Genomic DNA, 27,747 nt, shown 5'->3' with positions numbered 1-27,747 from the left:
TTCCTCCAAGACAGTGCCTGGAGGCGGCATCTCCCTTTTGCTTCTCTCCCAGGCTTGCTGCAGGGAAGGCAAAACCCCAAAGCATCAGCATTTGCCTGAAGGCTCCTGAACTCCAGGTGGCAGGTCCCTGTTTTCAGGCTGGCAGGCAGGAGGGCCGTGCGCTGCCTGCTCCCTCGCAAGCTGGCTGCACGCACGTGGGGCTGAGGTCCGCTCTTGGTGGGCTCGCTGGGTATGGCTGCTCCCGAGAGCCTGCAGCCGGTCCCCAGCCAGCCTCTCCAGCCCTGCTGACCAGGGGGCTTAGTCTGAGGAGCCCAAGTTGACACTGAAAAAGAGGAAAACCTTTCCTGTCTCGTTAATCCAATATTTGAATTAGAGTTGGGCTTGGAGAGTAACCTCATGTGTCTGCAGAGATAAGACCTCACATGCTCCCGCACCAGAGTTAACGCTGCTCCAGAGCAGGAGAAAGACCCGAAAGGGGAAATGTCCCACCTGCTGTCCCCACAACACTGGGAGCCAGCACTGAGCTGTGCACAATGGGGCATCCTTGGATGTGGCTCCAGGCAGTGGCTGCCCTCACTCTGCTGCAGGTCCAGCCCAGGACACATGCTGGAGCTGCTGGGGACAGTGGAGACGGTCACCCGTATCGGCCACCCTCACGGTCAGGCAGGGAGATGGAGCTAACCCCCATGCCAGCTCCTCGTCCCGCTCCACTGTGCCGCTGCCCCGGGAAGGGCAAAGATCGGGGGCTTTGCGAAGGGACAGGGAGTCGGAGCAGCAGTTGCCCTGGTGGGTGCAGTCCCCAGAGCCCCCGGGAGCTCTTCCATCCGCAGCCCCCGGAGATAGAGGGATGCTGACCATGGAGCCACCACCAGCTCTCAGACTGATTTGGTGGCATGGGGTTTCCAGGAGAAGGCATAGCACAGCTGGGGGGGGAACTGGCCCCTCCTCACCCGCCGTGCTTGGGGAGAGGCCCTGCGGGTACTTGTCTGGAAAAGTTTAGGTGCGGCCGAGGTTCCCCGGGTCGGGAGGCTTGGCGAGGTGACCTCTGGACGTCCTTGACTGCCAGTTTGGAGATTGGCCCTCGTGTTTTCTTGCTATTGCCAGCTCTGCCATGGTGGACATGGACGGTGGGACTGGCAGCCGGGCGGTGCAGCCGCAGCGGGCATAGCGCCCTTCTGCTCTCCAGGCTGTCCCAGGGCATGCACAGCACGGCTGCTGCTGCCGGATCTGGCCAGCCTCGGCAGAGACACGAAATGAGCACAAACCCTCAATGCAAGGGTCCCTGCCAGCCTCCCGGGGCAACCCCTGCTCCCACGATGTTAGTTATAAACTCCTCGCAGCAGGAGCTCAGCAGTAAATGAATAAAAACGCTAACGCTCTGTCCTCCCAGCGAGCAAAGCCTCTGCAGAGGCGAAGCTCCTTGCGACACGCAAGCGAGCATCAGCTGCCTCTTTGTCCTGTAACTACGATTGCGTTTCTGCTAGGGCTGAGGTCAGAGTTGGTTCATGCTTTAAAGAAAGACGAGGAGGACGTCTCTGAACAGAGGCCGTTTCCCCAAATGCCCTCCAACTGTTAGCTTTGGCTTTGAGGTGCAGCTGCCCGCATGGTGCTGCTGCGGGCTGCTCCTGCTGCCAGAGGGGATGCCCAGGCGTGGGCTCCTGCTCCCCCAGAGGATGCGAGTCTGTGGCATGGGGGCTCCTGCATAGCTGCCTGGGCATCCGTCTTCCCTGGAACAGGGATTCATCAGACAAGTTGCAACGAGCTGCCAGCAGCTTTCTGCTTGCGGCCATGCTGCAGCGTGCACGGGCCAGGTGTCTGGGCTGGAGGATGCCTCTGAATTTTTGAGCATGTCTCCATGGGTGTTTGCTGGCTGCACACCAAGAACCCATGGCTGATCTTCCTACAAACTCCCGAGTAAAATTAGAACAAAAGTTCACTCCTCTCCCAAGGCAGCAGGAAATGCAAAGGGTGGGAAAAGGGAAAGTCAGAGCAGATGATGTCCAGTGCCCACAGGCAGCTTCCCTATCACTGCCACCCCTACCCGGGCAGGGGGCTGGGTCCCCCCCCACCCCTGCGGCCAGCCCAGAGCTGCGGCCAGCTCTGCTCTCAGCGCTCAGAGACGGGCTAGCGGAGCTGGGAGTGATGGGTTCCCTCCAGAGACACAAGTCCTTGGTGGCTGGGCAGGTTAAATGACCCTCTCTAGCAGAGGGGGCTGGCTGGAGCCGCAGCTTCACGCTGGGATGCCCTGCCAGGTGCCCGTGGGGGTGGCTGCACTAGGCAAAGGGTCTCCCTGCTTTTTCTGAGGAGGAGGAGGACCGATGCAGGCAGAGCTGAGTTTTTGGGCATTCCTGACCTGTGCTAGCTAGGAACCTGGGAGCATCTGCTGCCAACCGCTGCCTCGGGACAGCTGCACGCAGCGTGGCAGTGCCGGAACAGTCCTGCCTCCGGGGCACCCAGAGAGGGCAGCTCAGCAGCATTAGATTGCAGGAGTTTATTTTTACCCAGCCCTGTTGCCAATGGGGACATGTCACATCTGTGGAGTTGATCAAAAGACGTCCCGAGCACTGGTGTCAGCTGCTCCTTGTGATCTCAGCACCAGGATCTTTTCCCTTGTGGCATATCAAAAGGAACGGGAGAATTTGACTGCTTTGCTATTTTTAATTGAACGCACGCACACACACAGACACACATATATATATATGTATGTATGGCTTTTCTAAAAATAAAAGCCTTTGCCTGTGTTCCCATGGGAATATTTGGGGAGAAGGGGGAGCCAAAGTTGTTGTAGGACTTTTTCTGGAGCAGGCTCAAGAGCGGTGGCAGGAAAGCAGGGACAAGCCACAGCAGGTAAGGGACACATCTGAAAGGCCAAAGGACGCCTGATCCCAGAGCAGCCCAGGATGCCCCTGAGCAGAGAGGACAGGAGAGCTGGGGGAAAGGTGACATCTGTGTCCCGCAGAGCTGGCAGTGATGAGGACAGGGCCTTTGACCAGCTACATGAGCTCTGATCACCCAGGGACCAAAGGTTTTTGCAGGGCAGGTTTGAAGAGCCCCGGTCTTGGGGGGCCCATAAGGAGTATTCGGATCCCGGAGCAGTTCAGGGGGTTGCATAGAGTTTTTTTGTGTCCAGTACACTCGGTGGCACCCCGCTCGTGGATGTCTACCTCATACACCCCCTCCAGTGGCTGGGACACTGCAGGAGCTCACTATTGGGCTGTGAAGCCGCTCTTTCCTGCCCTTGCTGCATCCTCCAAACTGCTCACCCTTTCCTTGCCACCCTGGGGAGGGAATGGGGCAGAGAGCAGGCGAGAAATGCAAAATGGGGGGGGGTGGGGGTGGGGGTGCACAGGGGGGTCCTTTGCTGTGGCACAGGGTATCCTACACCCGGTGTGGAGCACTAGCACACAGGCTCCTCAGCCTATGGGAACACAATCAATAATCACAGATTATCCCAATTGAAAAAAAAAAAAAATAAAAGAAGAGAAGAGAAAGAAACACTGCCTTTTCCATTCCTGCAGCTCAGTTTGAAATCCCTTTTCCTTTCCGTTGAGCGTCGGAGGAGACCCTTCCAGGGCACTTCAGGAGGGGAGGCCCCCATGTTCTCCTGCTCCTGCAGCCTCTCTCACGTGCTCAGATGTTTACCTGCTCCAAAATCCATTTGCTCTGTAAATAAACTTGCTTCCCTCATCGCCAGAAAACTCCCCCTGGGCAGCCAATACCGGGAGGAGCCGCACCAGACCTTTCCCCTCCGCGTTTGAGCCTGATGTCAGGGGAAAAAAACAAGTGTGACCCGAGGGCTTGGTGCAGGCAGCGAGCGGCAGTGCAGGCAGCGAGCGGCAGTGCAGGCAGGGCCACGCTGGTGCCAGCCCTCGCGCCTGTGGGTGCTGGATGCAGCCGGGTGCTGGATGCAGTCTTGGGGCTCTGTGGCCCAGCAGCGGCTGGGAGCCAGGCAGAAGCAGGGCAGATCCCAGCCACTTTCTGTGGTTCACTGGAGATCTTTAGCTCAGTTCCTAGAGCTCACATCGCCCCATGTGCACCTGGACATCGATTCGTTTCCGTGCCATTTTTCTCATCCTGCATGTGCGACACGGGGACCAGGGTCCGTATTGCCTTGGTGGTGCCCTGGTACATGCAGGACGTGCAGCTTCCCAGAGGGACTGTCCCCGAGCAGTTCAGTGCCACGCGGCGGGGACGGGGACGGGGACAGAGCAGCCACGCTGACAGGGTGTGCAGCTGCCCACTGGAGCCTGGCCCCGTGCGCTGCTGTCTCGTGTGCGCCCAAGTCTGTTGCCTCGCTCTGTTATCGCTGATTCCCAGGGCAGCTGGATAATCCTGGACGTCACCCTTTTAGGGCACCAAAGGCAGGAATGGCTTCAGCATTCCAGAGAGCACCAGCAGCTGCTTTACCACAGTCTGGTCTCTGAGCTGTGCTTAAAGCTTCTGCTCGCCAGAGGGGACGAGGTTCTTCCTGTGCAGACGCTGCTGTTTCGACGCCTGTCACAGCGCGGGACGCAAGAAGGGGGGCTCGGTGGCAGTTGCGGGGTGTCTTTCAGTAACCAGCAGTGCCAGTGCCAGGCTGTGCAAACTGATGTGCAAGATGTGCAGCGAAGAGGTGCTCTCTGTGCTCTCCGCTGCCGCGTAATTGCTCCTGGAGTCACTTGCCAAAGGTGATTCGAAAGAGGGTCTGAGTAATGGGCTCGAGCAGAGGTGATGGCATGCGGGGAGACCGGCCGTCTCCGCAGGTGGTTGCTGCTGCCTGTTGCTGCCTGCCCCTCCGGTGTGGCGGCAGGCTCACCCCCTTTCTCTTCTCTCCTCAGTACGAGGTGTCTGGCGAGGAGCACCTCTACTCCGACTTCCCCGAGATTGATTTGTCCCAGCTGGATGCCAGCGACTTTGACTCGGCCGGCTGCTTCAGCGAGCTGCAGTGGTGCGGGCAGCACTCGGAGACCGACTCCAGCCAGTACAGCACTGACGACTCCGAGCTCTTCCAGGTACCCCCATCCTCCTGGCACGGGGGACCCCAGGATGGAGGCAGGGGGAGGGCAGGAGAGGGGAGGAAGGAGGGGACCCACGCAACTATTAATAGCTCCTCCCCAGCTGATTAGTGCTCCATTAATTTGCGTGCCGGCTCTAAATGGAGCAAGCAGAGTAAAGCTAATGAGGAGGTGGATGAGCAGAGGAGGGCTGCTGAGCCAGCCCTCCTGTGATGTATTATTAAAGGGAATTACAGCTGGTGCACAGCACATCCCGTTTGATTCCCGGGGAGGCAGGGTGTGCCGGGGCAGCAGCGCGGGGGGTCTCAGGGCTGTGGGATGAGGCAGGTATATTCATTTCCCAGGAGCAGAAAGCAGCCCTTCCCCTGGCTCTCCAGCTCTGGCATCCTCCCTCTGTTTGGGGCTGAGGTCCCTCTGGCAGAAGGCGGCTGGTTTCTCTCCTCGCCTTTGTGCTGGGATGGCCCCATCGCTGTGCCGGCACTTGGGACCGCGTGGTACAAAGTGGCGCTGGGACAGAAGATGCTCCCAGGCACTGGCAGGGCTGGTCCTTGTCCCTCAGCACGTTTTTGCCTCTCCCTGCAGAAGAGCTGAGCATCTCGCAGAGCTGTGGTGCCAGGGCAGGGCTGTGAGCACAGCACAGGCAGGTTGGAGGCAGGGCACTGCAGAGGCTGCCCGGGGACCGGGGGCAGAGCAGGCAGGGCAGCCCGCTTACCTTCCCCAAAGCTCATGCCATGCCCTGGATGTGCCCTGTCTTTGGGGGCTGGGGTCGCCATGCCCTCCTGAGCAGCCCTTACCCCCTCGGACAAGAAGATTGCGACTCACTGGTGCCCGCTAGTCACCAACTCTGCATTACGTTTTGGGAGGGAGGACAATTTGTATTTAAACAAGGGGGGGAAAAAATAAAAAACCCCAATATTTTCTAACCTGGCCATAATAACAACCCTCTGGCTTTTATGCTATGCTGATGCTGTGCTTGAAAATGGTCCAGTCCAGCTGAGGGACCTTCATCACGAGATGCATACTTTCCGCTGAACTTCCTGGGGAAAAGATAAACAGAAAAGAAATGCAAAAGACAGGCCCATTAGGAGCAGCAGAGTATGATGAAATGTATCCCACTGAACTTGTATGCACAGCGGTCTCGTGCCAATAACAGGAGGAAAAGAAATGGAGCCAAAAATGGAGCATCCTGCTGCCTTTCCCTGGAGCCTGCTCTAGTAACTGCGAGCAAGGTTAGGGCATGGAACAAAAGATATTTAATTTTCAAACAAGACAAGAGAAGCACGGGAGGCTGTGTGCAGTCAACAGTCCTCCTTGCGAGCCTGAATTTACCCCTGCGCTAATTTTATAGCTGATGGTAGCCTGCTTCTTGTTGGACATGGTTTACATTCAGAATATGATGGAGGAGGACCAAAAAGAAGGAACTCCTGGCTCACTTCAGCCATTCCTCAGCTTCTACATCCTCTTCCAGGCTTTTGCACCAGACTGGAAGGGGACTCGTGGGGCTGTGTGGGACTGGGACGGTGCTGAGAGGACTGGAGGTGTACCAGCCGAGGCGCAGCCCGGATGGAAAGAGGGGCTCGAGGGGGCAGGTTGGGGCGGCGGGCGGGGAGAAGGCAGGAGCAGCCTGTGGCCTTGCCTGGCCCAGCACAGCCCCGGCGCAGCCCCAGCACTCACAAATCTTCTGTCAGCATCCCCAGATCATGACGTTCTCAAAAAAAAAAAAAAATAGATCAGGGAGCTGTAATACGAGGCCCATCTCATTCTGGGGGCTGTGCTCTGTCGATAGGGTCCCTCACACAGCACTGGGCGTAGCCGGCTTTCAGCGTGAGGGGTCAGAGCCCCTGTCGAGTGGAGGTGCCTGCGTTTGGGGGCTTTTAGTGAAAACAAAACCCCAAACTGCTTGTTGCAAGCTGTGGCATCTGGCCAGTGGTGCAGCCCGAGCTGTGCTTCCCCTGTGTCCTGAGGGGGGCCGTGCCATCTTGTCCACTGGGCAGCCCTGGGCTGGGCTTACGACTCCACACATTTTCTTTGCCTTCCCCATCAGGAGAGCTGTGAATAACCGGCGGTGCCCTCTGGAACCTCCCCAGCCCCTCAGAGCGGGCTGTGCCTGCCCCTTCCCCGGGCTCCCATCCCAGTGGGATGCTGCTCCCAGCCCCGCTCAGCAGTGCTGCGACAGCCAGCGCTGGGGGGGGGACGGCGCTTGCAGCCCAGAGGAGAGAGGATTTGGGCAAGGAGCCTTTTAGTCACAGATCCTTTATCTGCTGCTGCTTGCCTCATGGTGGGGTGAAGGTGACTGTGGGGAGAGAAGATGCTCTGATTCATTGTTTTCCTGCTGGGGGTGCAGGGGGACAGACTGATGCTCCTTTTCCAGTTGTGCCTCTCTCCCCCTGACCCTACGCTAGTGCTCTGCTGGGGAGAAGCTCTCCCGGGTCCCCTGTGGGGTCACCGGGAAGTGTGGGTGCTGGTGTGGCACTGCCTGCCCCTCTTCCCTGCTGCCCAGCATCCCCCAGTCCCTCTGCCCAGCCTAACTCCCCCTCTCTACCTGCTCCTTTCAGATAATAGACAGCGAGAACGAAGCGCTGCTGGCAGCCCTCACCGAGACATTGGATGATATACAGGGAGATGACATGGGCCTGGCTGCCTTCCGAACTATGGAAGAGGGGGACACGCTCAACCATGCCTACACCTCGCCTGCCCCCTCCCCCAAACCCACCGCCCCGGTCACGGGGGAGCCGCCCCCGGCCCCCGAGTTTGATGAGCTGTCTCTAGTAAGAACCCACTTCCTACTGTTTAAGGTGGATTTGGATGAGCCCCTGATAAGCCGGCTGCATGGGTATGATAGGAAGCAAAGGTCTGAATTTTTTCATTCTAGGCTTAAAACTCTCTTTAACCGTCAATACCAAAGCATATACTTGTATTGTATACGTATACATGTTCTGCATCATTGCTGTCACCTCCATCACCATCCTCACGGGAACAAGCTGTGTGTATACAAATATATATATATATATATGAAGAGGGTGGGGGCGGGTGTCGAAGGGGCGGTGGCTGCTTTGGCAAGACCCACACCTGCTTTTAATCGGACACGTGGATGTGGGGCTGCCCGGGGGTCTCCCTAACTCATTCCAGCCCCGTGCCTACGAGCAACGGTGGCTGCTCCCACCTGGCTCTGCCTCGGGGCCGAGCTCCCCGCTGCTCTGGCAGGGGGCACAGAGGGGGCTTGGCCAACTATCAGACAGCCCATGCCCTTAGCTTTCAGAGAGAGGGGTTGACCTCCCTGCGCCTTCCAGCACAACCCCCTCAGGGGCTGTGTGGCCTCCAGGCCCTACAGATTTGAGGACCGGAGCATCCGTCTTCGTTCCCTGTGATATCAGGGCTCCAGCCCTGCTCCCCCTCCTGGCCCGGACTAACGGGCAGCATTTTCTGCAAACCACCGCCATCCCCGGGAGGTCCCCTGGGACAGGGGCACCCAGCCTGTTCCCTCCTGGGGCTCACGGTCCCCCCCAGAGCCCCTCAGCCTGGCCCCGGGGTCTCCCCAAAAGCCGGGGCTGTGGTGGGGAGGAGTGACATCCAGTGGTGAGAGCGTGCATTTCCACCGCCCACGCCCTGCGCGGGGGGGTATATATCACACACAATATGTATGTGTATATATAGGATGTATACGTTGCAGGGGTGGGGGGGAAGGTGCTGGTTGCTTCCACCAACAGGAGCTGCACGCCTAAAGCTGTGGGTGCCCTGGCTGATGTTTCCCAGCAGACCCTGACCCAGGCACCCCCTATTTCTATCACCCCTTAAAACCCCCCGTGCCTGCCCTGGGGCTCCGTGCCCACCGGCCAGCACGGGAGCCCCAGATCTGTCTCCTCTGTGCAGTCCCCCGGTGCCTACGCAGTCGTCTTGCTGTTGAGGAGTTGTCGCCTTCGGTTGTTAGCGCGACATGGGTGGAATATGAAATGTTGTTGCTGGGTGTGGGGTTTGGGGTTTTTTTTCCCCTAACCAAAAATGATTTTGAGTAGAAGAAAAACGTTATGTTGACCTTGCCATCAGAGGTGGTGGCACTGTGGGTAACTCAGGGAAAACCTCACTCCCACCACCCGTGGGCTTGGCAGAGTGTGTTGGGGAAGATCCTCAACAGGTCCCACAGGGGCTTGCATCTGCAAAGCGCCTTGAAAACTCCTTAATGAGTCAAGGCCCTCTCTGGATGTTTTGGCTAAATGAGCCTTGCATGGGAGCCCGAGCGAGCTGTCCAAACCCATCACTCATGCCAGTGTAAAGTCTCTGTCACCTAAGGGCAGAATTGATGGAGTGAGACGTTTGGATGCCACGACAGCTCCTGTCTGTCTCACGGAAGCGGGGTTGCCCCTGGAAAGTAAATTCCCTCGTGTCCCCACCACCCCGACCTGCTTGGGGGCCCCTGGGGATGCGGGTGAATGCTGCAGAGACAAACCCGACCCCCTCGGGGCTGCGTACGGCCAGGCACCTGCCCCCGCAGCCACGGGGAGGTGGGAAATGCCTTCCTGCCCTTTTATTTTTCCTCCCCCATTTTTGGGTCAGATGCTCAGCAATGGACATGCCCAGTGCAGGTGCGAGCCGAGGGGCTGCGGCCCTGCTGGCACTTTCCCCTGCCCTCGCTGCGATGCCGACTCCTTTTCTTGCCGCTTCTCTTTGCAGCTGAAGAAGTTGCTCCTCTCTCCATCGCATGTGCCTCCAAGCTGCGAGGCTCAGCGGGACGGGAGCGCCCGGCGCCCGGGGAACCCTAAATCCCGACCTGCACGGCCCTGCACAAAGGTACTTCCTCAGCGGGCAGAGCTCGAGCCCATCCCAGCACTGACCTCTCGGGAACCGTCCTAAAGGAGCTCACCAAAGCATGGTGTCGGGGAGCATGGGCAGCCTCTGAGCAGGGCTGGGGACAGGCAGGGGCTTTCACCGCCGGCAGAGCAGCACTCAGCATTCCCGTCCCTGTCTGCGTGCTGCGCTGCAGAGCTGACCCCGTCACTTAAGCTAGTCTCCTGAAACCCAGCAGAAGTTGCCATCAAAGATTTTTCTACTTGGCTAATGGTAATTGTGCGGTGCATTAGGCCCAGCAAATTAGATTGCCTTGGAAGAGCACCAAATCTCTCCTGGGGAGAAGGAGCATCATTGCGTGCTGGCTGCTGGAGGGGCAGCGGTTGGGGAACCCCCTGGGGCATGGGGCTGACCCCCAGGCGGGTCGGGATGCTGGTGGGCTGGTACTGGAGGATTTGAGGATGCGGGGCAGCTCTGTTAGCCCGGCAGGCTTCTCCTCCCATGCCTGATAGTTGTGGCAGGTTGTGGCTGCAGGGCTCGGGGCTGACTTTCTCCTCTCTCATCTCCAAAGGTGGAGGGTCCCCGGGACAGGAGGGCAAGCATCCCGCAGGCACAGAGCCGTAGCTGCACTGAGCTGCACCGGCACCTCACCTCCACCACCCCCTGCCCCCAGACCAAAGCTCCCCGGGCGCCCGAGGAGTGCCCCAGCAGCCGCCACCACCCGTCCCCAGGCCACTACACCCATCACGAGGACGACAGCGACGACAGCGAGGACTCACTGAGCTCCGGCGGCTCGGTGACCCCTTCCTCCTCAGCAGAGGATGGTTCCAGCAGCCAGTTCTCCTGCGAGGGGGAGATGCACTCGGTGGTGGAGCTCATCCGCTACATGCACACCTACTGCCTGCCACCACGGAAGCTGCCCACCCGTGACGCTGCCGATGCCAAGCCCCAGCCCTGCAGCAGCCCCTTCAAGAGAGCCAAACCGGACTGCTCTGCACAGCCGGGCCTCCCCAGCAGCGCCCAGAGCCGGCCGGGCTGTGCCTGGCAGGCTGCCGGGGGCTGCAAGAAGCCTGGAGCATCCTTCTCCATCCTGAAGGAGCTACTGGCACGGGACCTGCTGTGCGATGTGAGCAAGCCATACCGCCTGGGCAAGCCCGTGTACGCCGCCCTGGCCCGGCCGCCTGGCTCCCACTCCCCTGTGCCACCAGCCCAGGACAGGGAGGATGCTGGTGGGACCTGCACATCCAGAGCCAAAACAGCGCCGGAGAAGGGTGAGCCACGGCAGAGCCCCGGCGTGGAGGCGGAGGCACCACAGGAGCTGGGTGGCCTCGGGGACGATGCTGGGAAGCGTACAGGCGTCCCAGGTGCAGCCGCAGGGAAGGTGGTCCGCAAGCAGGAGAGCACTGTTTACGCCGTCCGCCGATCCAAGAGACTCAACCCCGAGCTCGGCCACTGGCTCTCCTTCCTCAACGAGCCACCCTCCGAGCCCTCCATCCCCCAGGAGGCAGGGGACAGCCGTGGCCCTCGGGATGCCCTGACCTGCAGGGAGCCCACATTGTGCCCGGCGCTGGAGGGCTTCTCCGCTGAAGAGCCTGCGGCCGAAGTGGAGGTGGGGGGCACGGAGGAGGGAGACGGTGGGAGCACGGCACCGCTGGCGGAGCCCCAGCCCCTCTCCCTGGGCTCCCCAGGGGATGGCAAGCTGGGCGACGGGGCTGAGAACCGGTGCTGTGCCCTCCTGGAGCAAGCAGGTGAGGGGGGCCGGGGGGCTGTCGCTCTGCTCACCCCTCCCCAGTGCACCCACGCTGTCCGTGCCGCCCCTGCTGCAGGTGAGCGCTGCTGGCCAGGTGCCTGGCACTCAGCTGGCGCTGAAGCTGTGAGGAGCCCCAAGCACAGCCGAGCCCTGACCCACGTGCCAGCTGGCTGTGGGGTCCCGTGCATGGGGAGTTGGGGCCCTGTTCTGGTTTTGGGGTGCTGTTTCAATCCATGGGGTCCTTCTGCCTCAGTCTCCCCATCCTTATAAGGAGATGAAGAAGCCAGTGTAGCGCTAACCCAGCAGGGACCGGGTTGCCCCATCCCTCCGGGTCCCTCTTCCCCTCGGGCTTGCCCTGTGCCTGGGCACAAGGGGTTCAGCTGCACTGACGCCCCAAAATCGCAGCTCTCCGCAAGCGCTTGGTGAGCACGAATGGCTCGACCCTGGCAGTGTTAGCCCTCCCGCAGTCGCTGCCGCCTCGTAGGCAGGCAAAGCCCCCGGTCCCCGGCACCCTGCCAGGCCAGGGCAGGCTGAGGGACCCTGGCTCCCGCCGCCAGCACCACGGGCACTGGAGGGGCACAGCTCTGCTGGTAACCCTGCTTCTCTCCCTGCCTTTCAGAAACACCCAGGTGTCTCACGCTGTCCTTGGCACAAACGTAAGTGCACACGGGGCTAAATGAACCGCGCTGGGGCTGGAAAGCCACCTCGGTATGTCTGGCTGGGCATGCATCTGCAGTAACCAAGCGAAGCTGCTTTGCAGAGCAGACCGAGCCGTGCGGCTGGGCGGGGGGCTGTGGGGTGCTGTGGCCCTCGCTCGGGTGCAAGGAGCTCAGAGAGCCCCGGGCTGAGGGCAGGGCATTTCTGCATGCCAGGGGCAACACGCCCTGGAGCTCTGGCTGGGGCGGGGAGGGCACGCTGCTTGCCCCACTGCCCCTCGCACCCCTCCGTGGGGTTACTCTGTCAGGCACTAGCTATGGTGGGAGGGCTCGCTTGTAGGCAGCATTTTCTCAGCTTCCTTTTGTTTTTTTGGGACAGTGGTTCACCTAACCACCTTCTCTCTCCATATTTTCTCCTCTTTTCCAGTGACCCGACCTTTGGGAAGAGAAACTTTGAGCCGATGCTGACAGTGGAGCTGTGTGGGACAGCAGGTAGGACAGGCTTTTAATTTTTTAATTTTGCAAAAGTCCTCCCTGGGAGGGGCAAATTTACCCTAAATTCAGCCTGGAGTTGCTGGCTCAGCCGAGCTCAGCCAAGCGGGCACGTTCACCTCCCAGCCTGGATGCACTGCAACTGCAGGGGACTTCCCATGCACTGCCTCCGCATCCGAGCGCTGCAAACAGCTCGCAAGCTGCATCCGTCAGAGATGCCAGTGCTGGGGGGATGCATTTGAGATGGGCAGTTCAGGGGGTCCCTGCATGAACCCGGAGGGAAGGGAGAGTCCTTTGGTCCGTTCTGGGATCAGGTGTCCTTTTTCTCCAAGTGCCACTGGATGGGTGAGGCAGCGGGGGCTGAGCAGCCGCCCTCCCCTGCAATGCCTGGTGCAGCTCAGGCGTCAGGGTGGGAAGGGGCAGGATGGCAGGGGCAGAGCTGACTCCTGCCTTTTTTTCGGGGGAGTTCAGGTCTCACGCCACCCACCACTCCGCCGTACAAACCCGCCGAGGAGGACCTGTACAAGCCAGACATCCCCCAGGAGCCAGGGAAGGAGGACGGGACAGCCCCCAGCCCCGGGGGTGCAGGGGACGTGGCAGCATCCCGGAAAGCCCCCAGGAAGCAGCCCGAGAGGACAGAGCTCTTCGCCCACCTGAGCCGAGCCGCCGGGCGCCCCACGCTCCCCGAGCAGCAGGGCGTGCTCAAGCGGCCCTTCTCCCGCTCCTTCGGGGACCACGACTACTGCCAGGTGCTGAAGCCCGAGGCCGCCCTGCAGAGGAAGGTGCTCAAGTCGTGGGAGCCCCCGAGCCAGCTGGAGATGGAGCACAAGAGGAGGATCCCGGCCGCCCACTACCAGGGGCTGGACGTTGGCGGCAAGGAGGCGGGCAGCGAGATGCTGTGGAAGGATGGTGTCAAGCAGCTGAGAGACCAGGAGATCAGAGCCAGCTTAACAAAGCACTTTGGCTTTCTGGACAGTGCTCTCAATGATGAGGACATGGTCTTCTGCAAGACCCCTGAGTACGACACTGTCTTTGAAGACAGCTGCAGTGAGAGCGGCTCCCCCGTGGAGGAGGAGGAGGAAGAGGAGGAGGAGGAGCATGGCGACACCAAGCTGTGCTTGCGGAGAAACCCCCTTTCCAGGACCAGTTTGCATTACTGTTCCCGGAGCAGGTCCAGCTCGGGGTCTTCGTGCTGTCGGTCTCGATCGCCCACAAGCAGACGGACCTTCAGGTACAAAGGGAAGTGGGGGGGGCACTTGGGGCGTTTTTGCACCCTATGTTTTTGCCCCGGTGCATGGCAGCCCTGTATCTCTCTGGTCTGCTAGCCCAAGTAATAAAGATGCTAATTAATGAAAGAAAAACTGTTGAAATAATTGGTACTACATCAGCAGCTGCTGAAAACATCAGTCATGGCCAGAGAAAGCAGCACTGGGGGGAAGCAGCCAGGGATTTCCATCACGCTGGGGGCGAAGGGGCATGGGCATGGGCCGGAGCTGTGCCTGGGAAGGGGTGAGCAACAGCTGGGACCCCCCCCCCCCGGCATCTGTTGGAAAGGACTTTCCAGTGTCCTTCCCAGTGTTTCCAGACCTCCATCTCTCCTCGGCTGCCGGTGCTTCCGAGCGCCCGCCCGCCCGCTGCTGCAGACGCCGTGTGCCTCGGCTTCTCTTTGATGTGTGCAGCTTTCCCTGCCGGATCCAGCCCACCCCCCCGGCTGACCTCCTCTCCCTCCCTTCCCAGGTGTGAGAATGGCGAGCAGTGTCAGGGCGGGAGCGGGCACCGGGGCCAGCTGGAGAAGAGACAGGAAAAGGCCATCGTAAGTGAGCGGGGACCCCGCGCTGGGACAAAGCAATCCCCAGCCCTCAGTTCATGTCCTGCTGCAGAAAAGCAGCGGTGGAGGCCATTTGCCCTGGCTTCAGCATCCCTTGGTGCAAGGCCAGCGTTAAACGAGGACATGGGGGTGGAGAGGGGAAAGGAAAACCTAACGTGAAGCAGAAGCCACTGGTGACTGGCAATACACGGAGTCCTTGGCGCAGAAATCCCCGGAGCATCCTACTCCGGTGCTTCAGAGCACGTGGCATTGGCAGTTACGGGGTGAGCTGGGGAATCCCTGAAGCTGCTCAGCCGTTATGGATGTGGTCCTGCTGCAGAGGCAGCCTCGTGCACCAGGAGCCCTGCCTGCACCCACGGGTGGGAGCTGGGTGGGGTGGTGGGCACGCGGCGAAATAACTGTTGGTGCATGCACACACACTGACACACACTCACACGTGCCTCTGGCATTTTTCTTCTGTAATGCAATTGAATTTTGCCCCTAGCAATTTTTTGGAATATTTCCTGGCATCTTCACCAGGAGAAGCTGAAAAATCTGCAGGAATGCAGGAGAAATTTAAATGAGAAGGCGGCAGGGGAGGCTGCTTCAGCCTGGCTGTAGCACTGTCCTAAGGGATGTGGATGCGGCTGTCCCCCGCAGCAGTGGTGTCCTGGGGGTGACACCCATGAGCTAGCTGGAGCAGAGGCAGGCAGATCTCGCAGATGTCAGGCTGTGCCCGTGGCGGCATCGCCCTGCTGCAGCCCGATTCCCGGTGCTGGCTCCTCGGGGCTCCCTGACAGCCCTGCATTTCCAGTGCCCGTGGGCAGCACAGAGGAACGGGGCTCCCGGAGCCTGAAACCTTTCGCTTGCTTTGCCAGGGGGAAGGCCGGGTGGTGTATATCAGAAACCTCTCCAGCAGCATGAGCTCCAGCGAACTGAAGAAACGCTTCGAAGTGTTTGGTGAAATCGTGGAGTGTCAGGTCCTGTCCAGGACTAACAGGTGGGTGGTGAGCGAGCCGTGGTCTGGGGCTCCAGCAGCTATGGGCAACCCCTCTCCTGCGGCAGCATCAGCGCTGCCAGGCGGTGCAGGGTCACCCCAGTGTCCAGCTGTGCATGTGACAGTGATGCGGCTGTGTCGGTGCGGCGAAGTGCTCTGCGCCACGCCACCCCCCTCGGTCAGCCGAGCCCCAGGTTTCGGTACTTTGGGCGAGGAGATGCAGCGTGTCCCCAGGTCCAAGGGCGTGGGGAGAGCCGGTGGGATGGGGGGACAGCTGGATGGAGGGCTGTGGGATGGAGGGCTGGTGGGATGGACAGACGGCGGGATGGAGGGACAGGGGTGCAGTGCTGGGCAGAATCACATCAGAGGGGCTGTGGGGCCCATTGCATCTTGAATTCTTTCTCTGGTTGCTCAGGGGGGATAAATATGGCTTCATCACCTACCGGTATTCAGAGCATGCCGCCTTATCTCTGAAAAACGGCACCTTGCTAAGGAAGAGGAACGAGCCTTCGTTCCAGCTCAGCTCTGGTGGCCTCGGGCAAGTCTTCCGGACCAGATACGCTGACTTGGGTAAGAAAGCAGGAGCTGCTCTTTCCAAGCATCCTGCTCATCAGCACAGAGCCGTAATGGCCCGTTGCACTGCTGAACCCTAGTCACGCAAGGACCCTAAACCTCTTTAGAGCCTGCAGGGAAAGCCCGCCGGCTCTCCTATGGCTCACATAGCTGCTCTTAGCTCAGTCAGATGGCTTGGGAGACTGGCGGGGAGAAGAAAAGCAACTGGCATGAGGACCCGGAGCGTGTTGGCTGCAAAACGTAGCATCACACCCCAGGGCTGCCGGGTCTCGGCTGACCACAGCCCATCCTGTCTCTGCTGCGTTTCTACACAGTGCTGGGCCCTTTCCAGCAGAGAAGTCCCTTCCTAGTCGTTACAGAAAGCAGCCAGCAAATCTCATTAGCCCAAGAGGAGTTCTGGGTGGTTTGCCACTCCACAGGACAGATTCACCAGCCAAAACAACAGCACTGAAATGTGCTGCGGTCGCATTAACACTTTCTGTGCTGTATGGGCTTCTGCAAGACCTCCTGCCTCACTCAGCGACCGTGTTAGCCAGGGTCTCGCTGCACCCTGGGCTGAGGGACAGGAGCAAAACCCTGTGCTAGTCCTGCAAGAGAAAGGTGATCCCGGCTTTGCTCAACCCTCGTTGCTGTGATCTTCAGGTGTTTCACAAACACTGCACGTTTACTGCTGTACCCTCTGCAGGGAGTGAAGTGGTTTCAATATCCCACTTCATGCATGAGAGACTGAGGCCCAGAAAATAGAGCCCTAAGTCTTGACATATCTCTAGATGTCCAGTCTGACACAAGTACTGCCCAATCTTTTAGCACCTTATAATATCTCATCTGCTCAGAGCAGCACTCCCTCTGACTTTGGTTGTGGGTGCAAATGCCTGTTGTTCATCTAAATAAATCCCAGGGCCTCTCATTTTGGGCATGGAGAAGACAGAAAACAGATAGCACCCCATTTGAAGATGTTGGCATGCGGTTGTGCAGTGCTGTGGGGAGGGGGACAGGAGAACCCCCTCCCCAGCACTCCTCACCTGCAGATTGCTGTAAGGTCAGCAGTCACCCCTGTACTGCACAGCCTGGCTCCTTCCTAAAATCCTGCTCACCCTGGTACAGGATGAGATGGGCAGCCCACAGGCAGAGGTGAAATGCAACCGTGCCGTTCATGGCTCATTCACAAACACATACCCAAAAGGGTTAAGCTGCTGTTAAATTAGGCAGCCTTATTTCTGGCATTTGCTGAATTTTCCAGGCTTTGCGGTGGCTGCTTGTTCAGCTTCTGGCGGAGGGCTGGGGAGTGCTGCAGGCAGGCACCCCCTCCCTGCGACCGGCACGGCTCCCGCAGGGATGGCCCTGTGTCAGCGCCTCGGAATTCAGCGGGATCCGGCAGATCTTTACGCACCTGGGAGCGGGTGTCCGTGGTGTGCGACCTGCCGGGCTGGGCACTGCTACAGCCCCTCTGCAATGGGGGAGAGACAGCACCGTCCCCGCTCCCTTTCGCCATCACTGCCTCGTCCGGGCTGGCTTTGCAGCGCTGGGATGTAGCGTGCCGGTAGCGGGGGAGCAAGCAGTGCCCTGCCGTGCCTCAGTTTCCCTCCCTGCTAGGCAGCGAGCGTGCTTGTGCCCCGCTCCCTGACCCGGCTGCCTTGTGTCCCTGCCGTTCCCAGATTGCAGCGCAGAGGAGTCCTCCCCAGCTCCAGTGAAGAGCAAGTACGAGACCATGGATTTCGACAGCTTGCTGCAGGAGGCCCAGCTAAGCCTGCATCGGTAACAGCCTTAACCTTGGAGGAATACCTCAATACCTCAGTCAAGGCACTTCCAATATGTTTACGTTTTCAAAGAAATTATTCAGTCTATGGAAAGCGAGAGAGAGCGAGAGAGCGAGAGCACGCACGCACGAGAGAGAGACTGCTGTCCCTTCCGATCGATGTTTACATTGAACAAAGCTGCTTCTGTCTGTGAGTCCCCATGGTGTTGATGTCTCACTGCCACACGTTAGTCCCCCCGCTTCTGACTGGTTGTTTTAGGGTGAGCCTAGGAGCCCCCCGGCCCCCTCTCCCTCCTCCTGCCCTCCCTGTGCTCCCGCCGCGGAGTTGCAGCCGTGTTCACCATAACATTTTTTTGTCCGTAGTGTGTGATGATGAAATTGTTAATTGTGAATAGAATCAGGATTATAAACTAATTTTTAATAGAAGAGGAAAAAAAAGTATATACTTAAAAAAATGTATTTATGGCTCAGATGTACTGTAATTCAGATTTATTGTACCGCTTCCTTGATTTTTAACTATGCACTGTAATGAGGCACTTGCCACTCAGCAAATGGGGGGTCAGAGCAGAGTCACGGAGCCGGCATTCACCCGTTGGCCGTGGAGGCGCCCGCCTGCCCCGCCAGCAAACCGGGGTGCTCGGCGGTCGCGTCGGGATCGCCCACTTTGCTGTCAAAGCCATTCTTCTTGCTCGCGTGGCCCCAGCCCCCCAGCCCCCAGCCCCCAGCCCAGCTGGGTCGCAGCACCCAGATGCTGAGCTCGGTCCTCGTGCGTGATGGAGCCGGCGGGCGGTGGGCCCTGCCCAGGGGGCCTGCGGGACCGATGCCTGCCAGCCATCGCTGCTCCAGCGCTCTGCTGCCTGTGGAGCCAGGAGAGAGGGGCCGGGGGGCCGGAGCCGGCCAGGCTTGATCCGGCGGGTCCTGCAGGCACAGCCCGGGGGACGGGTCCCTCCAGGTCCCTGCGCGGGACCCGCCTTCTCCCCAGCTCCTTGGGTGGCTGGGAGACCGGCCGGGACAAGCAGCTTGCTCCCTCTCACTTCCACCCCCTGCAAAGCAAGCGGGGCAAGAAGACCCATCTGCGATCCCTGCCCCACAGCCAGCCCAAAATCCAGAGAGGCAGGAAGGCAGGAGGGGACACGGCAGCCGCACTGAATGCCTCTGCTCCACAGAACGCCCTGCCCGTGCTCTGCCCGGTACCTGATAAGCCATACACTTCCCCAGCACCAGTTGGCATGCAGGATCCATCCCCCACGCCCGCCGGCGCCCCGTGGTGCACTCGCTCGCTCTGCCTCTGGCCAGGGCCCTCGGGGCTGCCCAGCAGCACTGGATTTAAGGCATGCTCAAGCAGCAACCCCCCGAAATTTGCTTGCAAACCTGCCTTCTATCTCCGGGTGAGATGGGAGTGGGAGAGAGCCCACCACTGGCTGGAACGAACTTAACCGTGAGCCGGCCAGAGGCGCCGTTTTCCCGAGGGAGCGGGAATCTCTCTGCTCCTCAAGCCATCACCATTGTCTCCATTTTTTTTTCAGACCCAGAGACCACTAGGGATTCAGCCATCCTATGTAGATAGAATATTATAGCCTTAACTCTGCCAATAGATAGATTAGAGTCTCCTGGGGTCTCCCCTCAACATGACGTGGGGGTTTTATTCTCATTTCCCTGGCGTGGATCCAATTTTTTCTTGCAGGGAGTATGACCAAAGCCTCCGAAATTGCACGAGATGCGATGCCAAGAGCCTGAGCCCTGCCGAGGTGGCCCTGGGCTCTGGGGCCGTGTGTGCGGCTGGTCTCTGGCAGGAGCAGGAATGCCGGCAGCGCCGATACCAGCACAGTCACCTGGCTAATTCTCCCCGCTGTCGGGGGAGCCGTGGTTCTGATGACAACCAGCCCGGCCGTGCGGGGGCTCACAGGCCACTGGGGGGTTTGAACTGCGGGTCCCCAGTCTGCCGCTGGTGACGATCACTGTCAGGGAACGGTCCTTGTGCCATTTCAGTCTCAGCAGCAAGGTTTGGCGTGTCTCCTGCCACAAGCTCCCCCCCACTTCTCATCCCACCTTAGCAAACACGAGTAGCTCTGGCCGAGGCTGAGCATCTGCTGTTGGCAATTGCCTCATTGTAGCTTTGCCTTTTTCTGTCCTAGTATTTCCTCACAACGATGATGTTTACATGTGATTGCTATAGAGCTTATGTAGAATGTATATAGCGACACATTTAGGGTGGGTAGTACTGTCCTGTGCTGTGCTGATGTTTTTCAGAAAACAATCAATCCAAAAAACAAACAAAAAAAAAAGCAAAGTAAGTGGAATTCTTCCATCTCCTGCTCAGCCGGGGGCACCGAGCCCCCGCGGCCGGACCCCGCTGGGGATGCATCAAGCGTGGCGGAGGGGAAGGGTTAGGGCAGAGCTGGGGGGGCTTCAGAGCTGGGGGGGCTTCAGAGCTGGGGGGAGCCCTCTCCTGGGGTACCACTCAGTCGCTTCCCAAGCATTGGTTTCGGTGTACCCAGATACAAAATTTCGCGTTGTTTTCCTGCAGCTGGGCGCCCCGGGTCAGCCCGCAGCCCCTGCCTGTGGCCAGCCTCTGGGTATCGCAGGGAGGCCGGTGCTGGGGAAGGGGAGGGCTCGTCCTGCACAGAGCCGATCAGTACTGCACCCGTAGGGTAGGAAGAGATGCAATAAGTGGTCTTCGTGGTGCCTGAAGCCTATAAGTGGGGTTGGGGTGGGGTTTTTCTTAGTTGGGGGTTTTTGGGGGGATTTTTTTTTCCGTTAAATTGGGATGGTTTGTTTTTCCTCCTCCTCCGAGAAGTTTCTCCAGGACTTACGCACTGTGCATGGAGGTGTGCAAGGCGCAGAGGCACGAGCGTGGCTGGGGCAGCCCGCTGCCGCTGCCCACGCCTGCAGCAGGGAAAAGCAGGGGGCACGTGCTGCCTGCCCTGGGGGCACGTGCTGCCCACCCCAGGGGCTTCCCCAGCTATTTCGGACCAGGTGAGAGTGGAGGGTGTTCAGCTCAAGAAGCACAGGTGTGACAGTCAGCTGGGGTTAAAATCCCTCACACGGGGTTTGTGGTGAAAAGTAAGTTTCTGCTTGGTTTTTTATTTTTTGTTTAAATACAAAGGTGTCTTTAGCTCGCAGGGCTCGAGTCTGCAAAGGAAGGAGAGGTCGGGCAGAAGGGGCAGGTGAGAGCTCCCTCCTTTAGTGGCCTGTGACTTTCGGGTGCTGGCAGGGCAGCAGGGCAGGAGCAAAGCAATGGCCGGGCACTGCACGGGGAGAGGCATCCCGCACTGCCGGGCAAGCCAGAGGCACCCAGCGCTTTGCAGGAGCCTCAGCCCCGGAGCTGCCAGGGCTGGGGAGTGGGGATCGCCCTCCCCGAGGATTAGCTTTATATCCTGCGCAGTCTGTGGCATTGTGGTGGGTGCCCCACCTTGGCACCCCAAAAAGGGACCCCCTGTCTCCCCCGGCAGCCCCGGGAAGCCACCCCTGCCACCTGCGAGGGCCGAGGCGGTGGGGCAGGTAAGAGCACTACTTCAAAGAGAAACTGGGAGCAAAAGGGTTTATTACGGTAGGCAATAAGTGCGGAGGAGATTTATTTTTTTAAAAATACATAACTATAGAATGTCCCCCAGTAGTTTCCTGCAGGTACTGCGGGGAAATGCTGAATGTGAAGAGTTTCATGATAAAATGCCCCTTTGCTTTTTTTGCACAGATTTGCCCCAGAAAAGCTCGTTGTTCAGGGTGGGGTACCGGGTTTCTGGCTGGAATCCAGTGGGTCCCTGGGGCTCCGCGGGAAGGAGCAAATGTTTCCGAGTGTCTGGGCTGAATGCAGAGGACAATCCCAGGTTTTAGGTTCGATGCCACCCCAAAGAAAAGGTTCATCCCGATTCCTACTCAGCGCAGCTGGCTGGGCTGCACATCTTTAACAAAGCGGCAGCTCCGTCACCACGTTACAGTCTTGAGTGTCTGATTTCAGCACTGGTCCACGCAAAGGAGCGTTGCAATTGCTGACCAGCACTTTTTTTTTCTTTTTTCTTTTTTTTCTTTCTTTTTGGAGGTATGCTAAATACTGAGATACATCGTCGTTCGTAGCTGAGCCCTGACACCCTTTTCTGTTCTAAGCGTCGTAGTCCATCCCCGACAATCTCAAGCAATATAGAGCCAAATGCAGCCTTCGGGTTTCATTCCTCTTCCCTCGCCCAGCCTGGGGCCAGGGGTGGCGGTGGCAGCCTGGCTGCAGTGCCCACGGCCACGGCGCCGAGCCGAGAGCCACGCTGCGGTAAATACTGAGTTGGGGAGGGAATGTGTGTATGCATGTGAGAAAGGGAGAGAAAGATTAAATTGATGCATTTCTTGAGAAAGGTGTAAGAATTTCACCTAAAAAGGGGCACATCTGCTTTGTTATTTATAAAAAAAAAAAAGCTAAATTCTTTTTTTTTTTTTTTTTTTTTAAGTAAAAGGACACTGCTAATAATTATTAGGGGCCAATTCTGCCTCCCTTCCTCATGCCGAGTAAGTACTACTGAACTCCACAGTTTTCTACTTGCAGAGTAAGTAAAAGTAGCAGAATTGATCCCTCTGTGATTAAGAATCTAGTTTTTAGTCTGTTTGGTTTTTTTTTTTAATTGGTAGCGGTTTTTTATATTTCACTTAATTTTTTTCCCCAGTTCCATTCTGTTGTGTCCTTATTTATGTAATATACTTTAAAAGATGGCATGGATTCTTATGCCTTTCCTTTATTATTATTATTTTTAAAGAAGAGATTTATTTCTAGTGTGATTTAACTGTCTACCTTCTAAAACAAGAGAACGTTTTCTTGTATTTTTACATTGTCAGATTCTATAGTTTCATAGATAATTTAACCAAATCGCTCAATGTATTATCTATATCTATGCGGTGGGTATAAAAGTTCTATTTTAAATTGTGTAAATACTTCAGAACTGGCTTCTTTTTCCAGACTCCCCTGCTGCGGAGTTACTTGTTTACATCAAAAAGACTGTAGAATCTCTACGCTCATGTACTGTAAATAGTGAAGTGATCTGCCTATAAATAAACGATAACATATATACTATAAAGTGGAAAGAAAAACAAAGCAACACGTCTGTGCCGCTAATACTTGTGTTTATTAGTGCAAACCTGCTCTGGGAGGAGCTGTTTTGCTTTGCAGAAGGTGCTCTCCTGCATCTGCCTGGCCGGCAGCGGGATGGTGGGGGCACGGCCGGGACCGGGGGGGGTGGCGGAGCCCCCCCAGCTCACTCGCACCAACACTGCACCACTGCCAGGGATGCGGCTCCTGCGAGGGAATATCTCTGTATATTTCTATTTTAAGTGTGGTTTCTTTTAGTTTGACTCGTACAGGAAAAGCCTGGGCTCTGTACGCTGGACTTTGGGAGTGGTGCCACTGCTGCAAGACCCATCGTGGAAGAAATCCCCTGGATGGGGGGGTTAAAAGTGAAGTGGGGCACGCACCTCAAATTGCTTGGGTGGGATTAAGAGAGCAAAGGGCTGGATTGCAAGAAAAAGTGTGGAAAAGATGGTGATGCAGCAACCGTACAGCTCAGGATGGCACCTGGATAGTCCCCCCCGGTACCGGAGAGCAGTCCCGCAGGAGCCAGCCTGCCCTCCCAGAGACATGGCTGCAGTGGCCGAACCGCTGTTTCCCAGTTCAGGGTGTCCTGGTGTCCCAGTCACCAGGAGAGCCCAGGCTGCGGAAGGGACGGGATGGAAAGCCCGGGCAGTCGGAGGCAGCACCCCCGCAGCACCCGGCGCATGGGAGCCCAGCACCAGCCCTCACCCCTGCAAGGGCTTGCCAAGTCGGAGGCATTGCACTGAATTAATCTGGAGCATGGCGTGGTGATGCTGCTGGGCGGGAGGACCTCAGCAGCCCGAAAGGAGGAGGTCTGCAATGTGCTGAGCTGTCCCGGCTGCTTTTTTTCTGCCGATCTGCACAGATTTAGGCAGCTGCCCTAGAGCTGCCTGTCTCCAGCACAGCACAGCTGGTGGGACCCCAGCAGGGGTGCCCCTGCCCAGCCATGGAGCCAGAACCAGCCTCCCACCCCAAAGCCAGCCCCTCGTCCCTGTGACTGCTGCACCTGAGTGGAGAACGGATAGGAAGCCCATTGCCCTGCTGCTTTCCAAAGAAAATGGGCTTCAGAGCCTCCCAACAGGAATATTTTTCTAAGATTATCAGGACACGGCGATGCCACCAGTGCCAGAACAGATTAAAACACAAAACTGCAAGGAGGAAATGCGGGGATGCGGCTGGGGCAGCTGGTGTTGGGGTGCCCGGGGCAGATGCAAGTGGGAGAAGAGGCGAGGGAGTAGGTCCCCAATCGGCAGGGCTGCGGGATGGACTGAGGTCCCCCCTGGCAGGGCTCCAGGGATGGAGCAGGGGCACAGGAAGGAGGGATCCATGGGGAGGAACAGACCCGCAGCTGAGGCTTGTCCTCCCAGCCTGACCCACGCCACTCGGAGCTGCATTCCCAGGCAAACTCCTGGAAATAAAGGACCGGTGCTGTTTATCGAGTACGGTGCAAGCAGACCTAGGGATGGAAGGGAGCTGTTGGTGAGTCACATCATTCAGCAGCTCCATTAGTCCCAGCAATTACTTCCAGCCATTTGGGAAAAAAATCCCAACAAAACAGTTCTTCATTTTGGTATAACTTTGTGATAAAATGGCTTCCTTTCACACAGCCGGGCGCTGCTTTTGTTGTAGCTTGTAAGGCAGCCCTCCAGCTGCCGGAGGGATGGGACGCAGCGTTATTTCCTGCGCTAGGCACGCTGTGCTGTGTGGGAGGAGAAAATAAGTCAGTAACGGGCTTTTGTAAATAGGGACAGCTTTTGTTGCTGACCTTGGCTGGCTAGCACCTGGCAGGCAGTGTGGGCAGCAGGTAGCGTGGGCAGCACAGGCAATGCGGGCAGCAGGCACAGCAGGGGCAGTGTGGGCAGCGAGGGCAGCATGGCAGTGCCCACATCTGCCCAGCTGAGCGGGGCTGGCTGAGACCACGGCTGCCCCGGGCTCCACCGGCTTGGTGGGACCCCCCCCTGCCCCACAGGCAAGAGCCCACAGAAAGGCTCACGGGTGGGCAGGGGCACAGCAAGGCAGCGTCTGGAAATGCCACACCAGGCTCATGCTCCCGACAGGTGTGAAATACCTGGTGCTTGGGATTTATTTCACTGCCCGGTGAGCTGTCCTGGCTGCCCTTGGGAGGTTCGGCTCCCACCCGTGCCCTGGGCAGTGGCACCAAATCCTGCCCTGGGCTTTGCTGGCCGCAGGAGCTCCCTGCTCCCTGACGTGGACCTCAGCTCCTGGGCACACAAGGTCTGTCCAGGGGGTTCTGCAGGCCATACTTCGAGTAATGTATGCATTTGCCCACTCTCAGCGTTTATCAGTCCCAGCTTGTTGTCCAGGTCCGTCCAGGTGTCTTTGCAGGGAGGAACAGGGACAGGTTTGTTTCCTTTGCTCCCTGCCAGCTCTGGGACCTCCCTGCCCGCGGTACTGCACTCCCTGCCCGCAGCAGCTGCCCACAGGGGACCCCTCCCACCTTTCCTTCCCATTCCTCCCAAGCTTTGCATCTCCCTCCCTAAGACACCTGCAGCTTCTGCCTCCTGTGCTTGCTGTGTGTTTTTAAATGCCAGTGGAGAGCTTTCTCCAGGTGCTGCTGGTTTTGGGTCCTGCAATCTCTGCTCCCTCTTTCTCTCCCACTCAGTTCTTGGCTGGATACGTTTTAAGTTTTTCATATGCCATCTCTGCCTTCAAATATCTTTTCAAACTCAGACTTGGACCCCTCATGTTTCTCAGCAGCCTCCTGCAGGTAAGAAGGCACCATCCTCTCCCCGCTGGCTTTTCTAGCACTAACCCTGCTCACCCCGAACCCCATCACCCTGCTGACTCTGAGGGAGCATTTCCAGTTCCTTATGTCTGCAGGCTCTTGCTGCCTGCAGTGCACAGTGGGCCATGCTCAGCGTTGGCTGAACAGACCCTTTGATAGCCAGGGCAACAGCAGCAGATCTGCCCCGGCAGCGGCTGCGATGGGCGAGGTGCTGGTGCGGGGCTCTTGGGAGGCAGCCGGCTCCGCACAGCAGTGCTGCCGCCTCTCTCCTTTCCTGAACGGCTCTGCTTCCCTTTCAGCTCGACATCCACAAGGACCCCTCCTTGCTCCTGCACTCGTGCTGTGATCACCATGAGCAAGCGGCTGCCCGGGCAGAGGCTGAGCACCGAAGGAGCAGCAGACGGCCAGGGAGAGCGCCTGTCTGCCGGTCAGCAGCCTGCAGGGCAGAGGGAAGACACCTCCTCATCGCCTTAATAATAGCGATGACTTTGGAGGAAGACTGTCCACTCTGCAGTAGTGCACACATGCACACGATGCCCTGGGCTCTCCCCAAACCACTGAGGGCTGACTGCCCATGTAGAACCTGCTAGAGACAGGCACAGAGGGGGGTTGGATTGCCCTGGAGCCTGGCACACGCATCCCATCATCTGTGTCTGCTTGTGCTGGTTTTGGATCTGTATTGGGTTTGTGTGGCAAGGTTTTGGTAGCCAGGGGGGCTACAGGGGTGGCTTCTGCGAGAAGCTGCTAGAAGCTTCCCCTGTGTCTGATAGAGCCAATGCCAGCCGGCTCCAAGATGGACCCGCCGCTGGCCAAGGCCAAGCCAATCAGTGATGGTGGTAGCGCCTCTGGGAAAATGTAGTTAAGAAGGAAAAAAACCCAAACAACCCAGCAGCAATCGCAGCCAGAGGGAAGTGAGAATATGTGAGAGGAACAGCCCTGCAGACACCAGGATCAGTGAAGAAGGAGGGGCAGGAGGTGCTTCAGGCACCGGAGCAGAGATGCCTCCTGCAGCCTGTGGAGAAGACCATGGTGAGGCAGGCTGTCCTCCTGCAGCCCATGGAGGATGGCGGTGGAGCAGATAACCACCTGCAGCCCATGGAGGATGGCGGTCGAGCAGATAACCACCTGCAGCCCATGGAGGATGGCGGTGGAGCAGATAACCACCTGCAGCCCATGGAGGATAGCAGTGGAGCAGATAACCACCTACAGCCCATGGAGGATCCCATGCCAGAGCAGGTGGATGCACCCAAAGGAGGCTGTGACCCCTGTGGGAGGGACCCCAGGCTGGAGCAGGGGCAGAGCGTGAGGAGTCCTCCCCCTGAGGAGGAAGGACCAGCAGAGACAGCGTGTGAGGAACTGACCACAACCCCCATTCCCCGTCCCGCTGTGCTGCTGAGGGGGAGGAGGGAGAGAAATCAGGAGTCACGTTAAGCCCAGGAAGAAAGGAAGGATGGGGTGAAGGCAGTTTTAAGATTTGGTTTTATTTCTCATTATACTAGTCTGATTTGATTGGTAATAAATTAAATTAATTTCCCCAAGCTGAGTCTGTTTTGCCCATGACAGTAATTCATAGAATCATAGAATCTTTAAGGTTGGAAACGATGTCTAAGATCATCAAGTCAAACCGTCAACCCAACACCACCATGTCTACTAAACCATGTCCCGAAGTGCCACGCCTACAAATTGGTGAGTGATCTCTCCTTGTCCTTATCCCGACCCACAAACCTTTCACTGTATTTTCTCTCCCCTGCCCAGCTGAGGAGGGGAGCGACAGAGCGGCTTTGGGGGGCACCTGGCATCGAGCTGGGGTCAACCCACCACAGGATCACTCGGAGTCTTCATTGCAATGGGTCCGCAAAATAGCGGTGTCTGCCTGCAGAGAGGCAGGAAAAGGATTTGGCTCAGCACTGCTACATGGGCAAACTCCTGGGTGAAAGCCCTGGCTTTCATCGTCACCACCACCTCCATTCATCACTGAAAGTCAGCTCCAGACAGCAACTCAGCAGTCCAAGGAGAAAAGACAACTCGTGGAATCGCCCTGGGGCGTGGGGCTCTCCCAGGCACGCTCAGGCAGCGGAGGGAGGGACGCTGCTCTGAGCATCCGCACTCCTGGGGTTCAGCTCACC

General features: G+C 58.2%; 1 protein-coding gene across 1 annotated transcript in view; it reads left to right on the top strand.

Moving 5' to 3' along the window:
• PPARGC1B (PPARG coactivator 1 beta) overlaps positions 1–23,890 on the top strand; it is a 54,978-nt gene extending 31,088 nt beyond the window's left edge. Inside the window, exons 2-12 of the mRNA XM_075766930.1 lie at positions 4,818–4,991; positions 7,550–7,762; positions 9,663–9,779; positions 10,348–11,524; positions 12,146–12,182; positions 12,610–12,674; positions 13,146–13,905; positions 14,412–14,487; positions 15,360–15,481; positions 15,894–16,048; positions 17,707–23,890. Of these exons, the coding sequence (XP_075623045.1) occupies positions 4,818–4,991; positions 7,550–7,762; positions 9,663–9,779; positions 10,348–11,524; positions 12,146–12,182; positions 12,610–12,674; positions 13,146–13,905; positions 14,412–14,487; positions 15,360–15,481; positions 15,894–16,048; positions 17,707–17,810 (3,000 nt within the window). The 3' untranslated portion in view covers positions 17,811–23,890. The remainder of the gene's footprint in view (positions 1–4,817; positions 4,992–7,549; positions 7,763–9,662; positions 9,780–10,347; positions 11,525–12,145; positions 12,183–12,609; positions 12,675–13,145; positions 13,906–14,411; positions 14,488–15,359; positions 15,482–15,893; positions 16,049–17,706) is intronic.
• The last annotated feature ends 3,857 nt before the right edge of the window (positions 23,891–27,747 follow it).

This window comes from Balearica regulorum, chromosome 14 (assembly GCF_011004875.1).
Source record: "Balearica regulorum gibbericeps isolate bBalReg1 chromosome 14, bBalReg1.pri, whole genome shotgun sequence".
Lineage (NCBI taxonomy): Eukaryota > Metazoa > Chordata > Aves > Gruiformes > Gruidae > Balearica > Balearica regulorum.
This window is presented reverse-complemented; position numbering and strand designations above follow the sequence as displayed.